Consider the following 10,526-nt stretch of genomic DNA (forward strand, 5'->3'; position numbering starts at 1 on the left):
ACATTTTTAAGCCGAAAACCAAAAAAAATTCTGCTCGTGTCATCTATTCATACGTGGCACAATGAGTGGTGATGGAGGCATGTGGACGATCTGCAAACGCCCACACGTGTGGGCGTTAGTTTTTCCGAAAATGAATCAGTGGTTCTCATTGATGATGGGATTACACATATATATAGCCCCTGAAAGTAGTGGCGGAGCTTAGTGGAACCCTGCAGGGGCCACAACCCCCCCCCCCCCCAGGTTTGAGTAAATTAGTGAAGAAAATTTTTCTGGGACAACATAGATTAGAGGAAACAGTCTGCTTGCCCCCCCCCCAATGTTCATATTTTCTAATTGCCCCCCCCCCATTGATCCTTGTCAAGCTCCGCCACTGCCTGAAAGGTACGTCCGAAGGGACGAGGCAACCGCCTCGGTTAGAAAAAACTGAGATTAATAGGATTAATTAAATCCTAACACTCCCCCCTGATCCATGCTTGTTAGTGTAAGTATCATCATATTGAAAAAATGATGTAGGGCGGAACCCTAAGTAGTCGATCTTTCACGTTTGGAGGGATCCCACGGGAGAAACACGAGAAACACGCGGAAATCACAAAGGGGAACACGAGGGAAACAAGAGAGAGAAACCCTAAACCGAACAAGAATCGATTACACGAGTGCTAGATCATCACACACATAAGGTAACACATGATCCACAATCAACAAAGGGAAAGGATACAACGGAACCGTTCTTCTCCGAGAGGAGGCCTTGATGTTCTTCCCTAAAGAGGGGTCTTGAATCCGCTTGGGGATATTCTCCGGAGAGGTCCTGATCTCCGAGGAGAAGTATCCAAGTGGATGAGCAAAGGCTCTCACACAAACATGAGCTAATCCAATGCTAAGTCTCAAAAGGAGGAGGAGGAGTCCTATTTATAGGCTAGGGGGGCGAAGGGGTACATGGGCTCAGCCCAACACGCGCACACAGGCGCTGGCCGGATGATCCACATAGGCTACCAACTGAAAGAATGAGAAGAAGGATAAAGGACCAGTTCGCCCGAATAATAAATCAGAAAAATGTGTAGCACAAAAGTAAATTGGAAGGCAACCATTTATGTGATACCGCTGCACCAATATAGCTCCCATATTTTCCTGTAGAACCTCCGCGACAGTTGAATGAATCTCTTCAACCGAAACAATCACACCTACAGTTACACATCGCGCTCCAATCAATAAGTCTAAACAACCACATTATCGAGTCACCATATTGGTAGAAGCGTATATATTTTTGTTCATATCTGATCATCAAAATGCATAGTTACCCTATACTATTATAGCGTCCAAACAACCACATTATCAAGTCACCATCGTAGACTTTCTTAGGGCATGTACAGTGCAAGGTGCTTATGTGTGATATGGGTGCTTACAGAGAGAAAGGGAGAGAGAGAGTATTGCCACATCATTAAGCAAATATGTGAATTACTCCCTCCGTTTCTTTTTACTTCGCATATAAGATTTGGTCAAAGTCAAACTACACAAAGTTTGACCAAATTTATATAAAAAAATATGAACATCAACAATATAAAAACTATACAGTATGAAAATACGTTTCATGGTGCATCTGATAATATTGATTTCATATTATAAATGTTTATATTTTTTAATACAAAGTTAGTCAAACTTTATAAAGCTTGACTTTGACCAAAGCTTATATGCGGACTAAAAAAAACAGAGGGAGTACATCTACTCCACTGGCACACTGCAAGCTCCTCTTTTAGGTGCTTATTAGATGATTTATTATACTCCGTCCGTCCGGAAATACTTGTGGAGAAATAGATAAAAATGGATGTATAAAAGTATTTCCGGACGGAGGGAATAGTAGTTAGTACTAGTTAAACTCTTAAGCACCTCCTTAACATTGGTGCCTAATCAAGCACTCATCCTTCAATATAAGCACCAATGCTTATCCTACGCGGCAAGAATAAAAAGGTTTATCTTGCTGAGCATCTTTCTAAGCACTTACACTGTACATGCTCTTAGTGTCCAGTCCGTGAATGTGGCATGCATTAGTAAAAATTGGTTGAACCATGTATACTTTTGTTGCAGAAAAACATACCTACACCACAGGCTTCTTCAAACTTCCCAGTATCCAGAGAATCAGGGCCAACATTAGTAAGAAATGACAGAGCAGCATCTAGCTGTGCAGGGTTCTTTATCTGAATGGTGGCAGAAGGAAACTCTTCAGATTCACAAAAGTAAGACAAATGAGCTGTGAAACAGAGTGTGCGTTCTTCATCTGCACTCTTTTCGATCGGACAATGAAAAAGGTAGAAGATATTACCTTCATGGACACAATATAGTTGATGAGATTAGGACGATGGACAAGTGCATTGCTTGGGTATTTGGTGGCAACCTATTTCACCCAGCACGCTCATAAGTCAGACATCAAAAATCTCAAATGTATAAAATATAGAGAAAAAAAATGATAGAAGCACTTACTGCATACAAAAGATTGCCTACTGACTTGTCACACCAAGTTATACCAGCCTGTTTATAGGTAAATCCAGTTAAATCGTGAAACATGAAATGCTTTGAAGAGATGAAAACCGCAGTGGTTTGGTTCACAATAATCAAATGCAACTTGCATCACAAAATAGCAGAAACAAGAAGTAAGACATCATACTATAAGTGATGACTGAAAACCAACACGATCAGTTATGCTATCAAAAACTCTGCATCCTAAAACACATCGATAAGCATCAAGATGAAAAACAGGACAACAGGAAAAGACTGCATATAGTGTAACATCATCCTTACAAATTTACAGCTGCGTGAGGCAAAAAGAATTCGATACTGATCGACTAAACGCAAACCAAATCGGGATGCAATAGATCGTCGTATTTGGGCATCTCTAGATCAAGTTTACTCTACAGCTGACACGGTCGAGCTGGAAGGAGCTAATCGAGTGATCAGGAGTAAGGACAGATCTCAAGAAACCAGGCTCACGGGGAGAATTCTAACAACAAAGTTGAAAGCCAGTAAACCCCATACCACAATTCAGCAACTAAGCCTAAATGAAGCCCTGGACAAACATACATGAATTAGAGATCTCCGAATTCAGAACTAACTACAGGGCGCGACCATGGCAAGCATTACACCGAAAAAGGGTTTCCCCCCGCTTTATATTATAAAGCACCAGACACACGATCACAGGGTAACTGCCGGGGCGAACGGCACAACAAGCCCAAAAGGGAAAAAGAAGAAATAAAAGCCAACAACGGCAGCTCGGCAAGCACAAATGATCCGCCACCGCTGCGCCCTCCACCTTCGTCCCACCACACGCCATGGCACCGGCCCGCCGCATACCAAGCAGCACCTCCAAGAAGGAATGCGACGCCAACGATGCTGCTGCCCGGACGAGTCCTAGGGTTTCCCCCGGCATACGGAGGGGAGCGGGTGATGGGTAGCGCCGACGCCCTTCAAGAAGGAATGATGGCACCCTCAGGTGTCACCGCGTCGGAGCCGGAAGAACCGGCAAAGATTTCTCCCACATCCCCAAGCACCGCTACCCACTCGAACCGGGGCCATCCAACCATCAAGCCACCCGCAAGCACGCGCCACCACGGTCTTGGACACATCCACGCCGCCCTGCTGCGAACACCACCACGAGGCCAAGGAGGCCGGAAAGAAGCGCCAAGCGACGGGAGGAACCACACCGAAGCCAAGCGGGAGGGAACCACCTCCCCCGCCGACGTGCGGGAGGCCCGAGCCCCCGGCGACGTCATGGTCGCCGACCGGACGTGGCAGCAGGGCACACCGGGCCACCCCTGGCCCGGCCAGGTCCACAACGGACCCGCAAAGCCCCGCCGGCCATGTTGCAGCAAGCCGGCACCTGCGCCGCCCGCTCCCAGCCGTCAACGCCGCTCTCCCGCCTCCTGGAGGCCACGCCGCCGGCCCGTCCCGCCGCCGGCCCGCCCAAACCCAGATGGGGCCCGAAGGGCCCAGATCTGGGCCGAGCGGGCTGGTTCAGGCCGCGCCGCCGCGCCGCCCCGCCGCCAACGGCGACGCCGTCGCCCAGTCGTCCACCCACGCCGCGCCAGGATCTCCGCCGCCACGTCGGACCGCCGCCGCCGAAGAGCACCCCCCGGCGCACACCGCCCCGCGCCGGGGAGCACCGAGAGGGGAAGGGCAGGAGGCCGCCGCCGCCAGCAACCCAAGGGCCAGGCCTGGCCGCGGGTGCCGGCGACGGCGGCGGGAAGGGAGGGAGGGAAGGGGGGGCTCTAGAGGAGGGGGGGCGCCGGAGCGCGGCCGGTCGCCCGCGGGGACGACGCGGTCGCGCGAGAGGAGAAGAGCTGATGGCAAGCATTACCTCGGCTATAACGGCGGAAAGATTGGCAGTGACCTTGCTGTTGACAAGAGCGGTCTCCGCAGTGCGCTGATCGAGGCCAAGAGCCAGCAGCTGTTCCAGCTGCAGTAGGGCCGGGGTCTTATCCCCCTTGCATCCTGTGACCGTCGATGCCTCCCGCTCCGTCCTGGAGATGCCAGCAAATATCAGACAACAGTTGAACGCAAAACAGAAGGAAGAAGAAAACAGCACACGACGGTCGTCATACATAATGAGGAAAGAAGGAAACAGCACAACAGTTGGGCGGCGGCGGGATCAAGGGTTTCCAACCGAACTTGCGACGTCCTTTGGTTCCGCGTATTGAGTTTCTTGTATCGAGGACCTCTGCTTCCGATCATATATTCGTGGAAGACTTGTGTTTCTAATCGGCTACGATTCGTTTCAAATCCGGTTTTGCTATAAAGGGCGAGGCTACGAGCTTCGGCCGGTCACCGCGCCAACCGTTCGATTGGCCTATCCAGGGCCGTCTGATCCCACCAAAGACGTCTCCGCGTCCGCTCGGTCAACGCCGAAGAAAAATTCCCCCTCGTGGCTGTTAGAATAGACGAGAGACAACAATCCAAAGAGATGTAAAGTGAAGGATGTCGATAACTGCCACACGTGTGGCAGGAAAGAAGACGCACCATACGTCTCTAATGCAAATAGATTGCCACGTCATCGCATACATGCATGCGAGAATTTTTTTGGATTTTCAGTTTTAAAAATGTTTTATCTTTTAAATGAAAAATCCGATTGAGAATTCGTTTTCAACATTAAATCCCGCGCGGCGAGATCTTCAAAACTAGATGTCATATCGATATATTTCGGCGATTTTTTTTTTGTTAAAAGTTGCCATGTCTATTGCACATGAATTGCCATGATATTTACACTGAAGTTGCCATGATATGTTTCAACTATTTTCTTTTACATTTAAAAATAAATTTTAACATATTATAAAACGGAGAATTAAGAAACTAGACTTGTCATGCACCATAAACTAAAATTGCCATGATACGTGCACTTAAAATTGCCATGGTTCAATAAAAAAATATTTTCATGATCAAAGTACTGGAATTGCTATCATAAAAAAACTAAAATTGCCATGATCTACAAACTAAAATTAACACATGGCAACTTTAGGTTAAGCACTATGGCAACTATAGTGTAAACATCATAGCAACTTCTGGGCAAAAAAAATTCGTCGAAACATATCAACATGGGGTCTAGTTTTGAAGATCTCGTCGAGACGGATTTAATGGTGAAAATGGATTTTTAGTTCGCTTTTTTATTTAGGAGATAAAACATTTTTAAGCCGAAAACCAAAAAAAATTCTGCTCGTGTCATCTATTCATACGTGGCACAATGAGTGGTGATGGAGGCATGTGGACGATCTGCAAACGCCCACACGTGTGGGCGTTAGTTTTTCCGAAAATGAATCAGTGGTTCTCATTGATGATGGGATTACACATATATATAGCCCCTGAAAGTAGTGGCGGAGCTTAGTGGAACCCTGCAGGGGCCACAACCCCCCCCCCCAGGTTTGAGTAAATTAGTGAAGAAAATTTTTCTGGGACAACATAGATTAGAGGAAACAGTCTGCTTGCCCCCCCCAATGTTCATATTTTCTAATTGCCCCCCCCCATTGATCCTTGTCAAGCTCCGCCACTGCCTGAAAGGTACGTCCGAAGGGACGAGGCAACCGCCTCGGTTAGAAAAAACTGAGATTAATAGGATTAATTAAATCCTAACACTCCCCCCTGATCCATGCTTGTTAGTGTAAGTATCATCATATTGAAAAAATGATGTAGGGCGGAACCCTAAGTAGTCGATCTTTCACGTTTGGAGGGATCCCACGGGAGAAACACGAGAAACACGCGGAAATCACAAAGGGGAACACGAGGGAAACAAGAGAGAGAAACCCTAAACCGAACAAGAATCGATTACACGAGTGCTAGATCATCACACACATAAGGTAACACATGATCCACAATCAACAAAGGGAAAGGATACAACGGAACCGTTCTTCTCCGAGAGGAGGCCTTGATGTTCTTCCCTAAAGAGGGGTCTTGAATCCGCTTGGGGATCTTCTCCGGAGAGGTCCTGATCTCCGAGGAGAAGTATCCAAGTGGATGAGCAAAGGCTCTCACACAAACATGAGCTAATCCAATGCTAAGTCTCAAAAGGAGGAGGAGGAGTCCTATTTATAGGCTAGGGGGGCGAAGGGGTACATGGGCTCAGCCCAACACGCGCACACAGGCGCTGGCCGGATGATCCACATAGGCTACCAACTGAAAGAATGAGAAGAAGGATAAAGGACCAGTTCGCCCGAATAATAAATCAGAAAAATGTGTAGCACAAAAGTAAATTGGAAGGCAACCATTTATGTGATACCGCTGCACCAATATAGCTCCCATATTTTCCTGTAGAACCTCCGCGACAGTTGAATGAATCTCTTCAACCGAAACAATCACACCTACAGTTACACATCGCGCTCCAATCAATAAGTCTAAACAACCACATTATCGAGTCACCATATTGGTAGAAGCGTATATATTTTTGTTCATATCTGATCATCAAAATGCATAGTTACCCTATACTATTATAGCGTCCAAACAACCACATTATCAAGTCACCATCGTAGACTTTCTTAGGGCATGTACAGTGCAAGGTGCTTATGTGTGATATGGGTGCTTACAGAGAGAAAGGGAGAGAGAGAGAGTATTGCCACATCATTAAGCAAATATGTGAATTACTCCCTCCGTTTCTTTTTACTTCGCATATAAGATTTGGTCAAAGTCAAACTACACAAAGTTTGACCAAATTTATATAAAAAAATATGAACATCAACAATATAAAAACTATACAGTATGAAAATACGTTTCATGGTGCATCTGATAATATTGATTTCATATTATAAATGTTTATATTTTTTAATACAAAGTTAGTCAAACTTTATAAAGCTTGACTTTGACCAAAGCTTATACGCGGACTAAAAAAACAGAGGGAGTACATCTACTCCACTGGCACACTGCAAGCTCCTCTTTTAGGTGCTTATTAGATGATTTATTATACTCCGTCCGTCCGGAAATACTTGTGGAGAAATAGATAAAAATGGATGTATAAAAGTATTTCCGGACGGAGGGAATAGTAGTTAGTACTAGTTAAACTCTTAAGCACCTCCTTAACATTGGTGCCTAATCAAGCACTCATCCTTCAATATAAGCACCAATGCTTATCCTACGCGGCAAGAATAAAAAGGTTTATCTTGCTGAGCATCTTTCTAAGCACTTACACTGTACATGCTCTTAGTGTCCAGTCCGTGAATGTGGCATGCATTAGTAAAAATTGGTTGAACCATGTATACTTTTGTTGCAGAAAAACATACCTACACCACAGGCTTCTTCAAACTTCCCAGTATCCAGAGAATCAGGGCCAACATTAGTAAGAAATGACAGAGCAGCATCTAGCTGTGCAGGGTTCTTTATCTGAATGGTGGCAGAAGGAAACTCTTCAGATTCACAAAAGTAAGACAAATGAGCTGTGAAACAGAGTGTGCGTTCTTCATCTGCACTCTTTTCGATCGGACAATGAAAAAGGTAGAAGATATTACCTTCATGGACACAATATAGTTGATGAGATTAGGACGATGGACAAGTGCATTGCTTGGGTATTTGGTGGCAACCTATTTCACCCAGCACGCTCATAAGTCAGACATCAAAAATCTCAAATGTATAAAATATAGAGAAAAAAAATGATAGAAGCACTTACTGCATACAAAAGATTGCCTACTGACTTGTCACACCAAGTTATACCAGCCTGTTTATAGGTAAATCCAGTTAAATCGTGAAACATGAAATGCTTTGAAGAGATGAAAACCGCAGTGGTTTGGTTCACAATAATCAAATGCAACTTGCATCACAAAATAGCAGAAACAAGAAGTAAGACATCATACTATAAGTGATGACTGAAAACCAACACGATCAGTTATGCTATCAAAAACTCTGCATCCTAAAACACATCGATAAGCATCAAGATGAAAAACAGGACAACAGGAAAAGACTGCATATAGTGTAACATCATCCTTACAAATTTACAGCTGCGTGAGGCAAAAAGAATTCGATACTGATCGACTAAACGCAAACCAAATCGGGATGCAATAGATCGTCGTATTTGGGCATCTCTAGATCAAGTTTACTCTACAGCTGACACGGTCGAGCTGGAAGGAGCTAATCGAGTGATCAGGAGTAAGGACAGATCTCAAGAAACCAGGCTCACGGGGAGAATTCTAACAACAAAGTTGAAAGCCAGTAAACCCCATACCACAATTCAGCAACTAAGCCTAAATGAAGCCCTGGACAAACATACATGAATTAGAGATCTCCGAATTCAGAACTAACTACAGGGCGCGACCATGGCAAGCATTACACCGAAAAAGGGTTTCCCCCCGCTTTATATTATAAAGCACCAGACACACGATCACAGGGTAACTGCCGGGGCGAACGGCACAACAAGCCCAAAAGGGAAAAAGAAGAAATAAAAGCCAACAACGGCAGCTCGGCAAGCACAAATGATCCGCCACCGCTGCGCCCTCCACCTTCGTCCCACCACACGCCATGGCACCGGCCCGCCGCATACCAAGCAGCACCTCCAAGAAGGAATGCGACGCCAACGATGCTGCTGCCCGGACGAGTCCTAGGGTTTCCCCCGGCATACGGAGGGGAGCGGGTGATGGGTAGCGCCGACGCCCTTCAAGAAGGAATGATGGCACCCTCAGGTGTCACCGCGTCGGAGCCGGAAGAACCGGCAAAGATTTCTCCCACATCCCCAAGCACCGCTACCCACTCGAACCGGGGCCATCCAACCATCAAGCCACCCGCAAGCACGCGCCACCACGGTCTTGGACACATCCACGCCGCCCTGCTGCGAACACCACCACGAGGCCAAGGAGGCCGGAAAGAAGCGCCAAGCGACGGGAGGAACCACACCGAAGCCAAGCGGGAGGGAACCACCTCCCCCGCCGACGTGCGGGAGGCCCGAGCCCCCGGCGACGTCGTGGTCGCCGACCGGACGTGGCAGCAGGGCACACCGGGCCACCCCTGGCCCGGCCAGGTCCACAACGGACCCGCAAAGCCCCGCCGGCCATGTTGCAGCAAGCCGGCACCTGCGCCGCCCGCTCCCAGCCGTCAACGCCGCTCTCCCGCCTCCTGGAGGCCACGCCGCCGGCCCGTCCCGCCGCCGGCCCGTCCCGCCGCCGGCCCGCCCAAACCCAGATGGGGCCCGAAGGGCCCAGATCTGGGCCGAGCGGGCTGGTTCAGGCCGCGCCGCCGCGCTGCCCCGCCGCCAACGGCGACGCCGTCGCCCAGTCGTCCACCCACGCCGCGCCAGGATCTCCGCCGCCACGTCGGACCGCCGCCGCCGAAGAGCACCCCCCGGCGCACACCGCCCCGCGCCGGGGAGCACCGAGAGGGGAAGGGCAGGAGGCCGCCGCCGCCAGCAACCCAGGGGCCAGGCCTGGCCGCGGGTGCCGGCGACGGCGGCGGGAAGGGAGGGAGGGAAGGGGGGGCTCTAGAGGAGGGGGGGCGCCGGAGCGCGGCCGGTCGCCCGCGGGGACGACGCGGTCGCGCGAGAGGAGAAGAGCTGATGGCAAGCATTACCTCGGCTATAACGGCGGAAAGATTGGCAGTGACCTTGCTGTTGACAAGAGCGGTCTCCGCAGTGCGCTGATCGAGGCCAAGAGCCAGCAGCTGTTCCAGCTGCAGTAGGGCCGGGGTCTTATCCCCCTTGCATCCTGTGACCGTCGATGCCTCCCGCTCCGTCCTGGAGATGCCAGCAAATATCAGACAACAGTTGAACGCAAAACAGAAGGAAGAAGAAAACAGCACACGACGGTCGTCATACATAATGAGGAAAGAAGGAAACAGCACAACAGTTGGGCGGCGGCGGGATCAAGGGTTTCCAACCGAACTTGCGACGTCCTTTGGTTCCGCGTATTGAGTTTCTTGTATCGAGGACCTCTGCTTCCGATCATATATTCGTGGAAGACTTGTGTTTCTAATCGGCTACGATTCGTTTCAAATCCGGTTTTGCTATAAAGGGCGAGGCTACGAGCTTCGGCCGGTCACCGCGCCAACCGTTCGATTGGCCTATCCAGGGCCGTCTGATCCCACCA

At 48.7% G+C, this 10,526-nt stretch overlaps 2 protein-coding genes across 2 annotated transcripts; both read right to left on the reverse strand.

Annotated features, from left to right (window-relative positions):
- Positions 1–2,031: 2,031 nt before the first annotated feature.
- On the reverse strand, positions 2,032–4,588 carry LOC123114686 (uncharacterized). The gene is made up of 3 exons (XM_044536124.1): positions 4,343–4,588; positions 2,473–2,520; positions 2,032–2,386 (listed from the first exon to the last, which is right to left on the reverse strand). The coding sequence occupies exons 1-3, from the start codon at positions 4,586–4,588 to the stop codon at positions 2,186–2,188; spliced, it is 495 nt and encodes a 164-aa protein (XP_044392059.1). The 3' UTR covers positions 2,032–2,185.
- A 3,096-nt stretch (positions 4,589–7,684) lies between these two features.
- LOC123114687 (uncharacterized) lies at positions 7,685–10,257 on the reverse strand. The gene is made up of 3 exons (XM_044536125.1): positions 10,012–10,257; positions 8,126–8,173; positions 7,685–8,039 (listed from the first exon to the last, which is right to left on the reverse strand). The coding sequence occupies exons 1-3, from the start codon at positions 10,255–10,257 to the stop codon at positions 7,839–7,841; spliced, it is 495 nt and encodes a 164-aa protein (XP_044392060.1). The 3' UTR covers positions 7,685–7,838.
- Positions 10,258–10,526: the final 269 nt, after the last annotated feature.

The sequence above is a fragment of the Triticum aestivum genome, chromosome 5B (assembly GCF_018294505.1).
Source record: "Triticum aestivum cultivar Chinese Spring chromosome 5B, IWGSC CS RefSeq v2.1, whole genome shotgun sequence".
Taxonomy (NCBI): Eukaryota; Viridiplantae; Streptophyta; class Magnoliopsida; order Poales; family Poaceae; genus Triticum; species Triticum aestivum.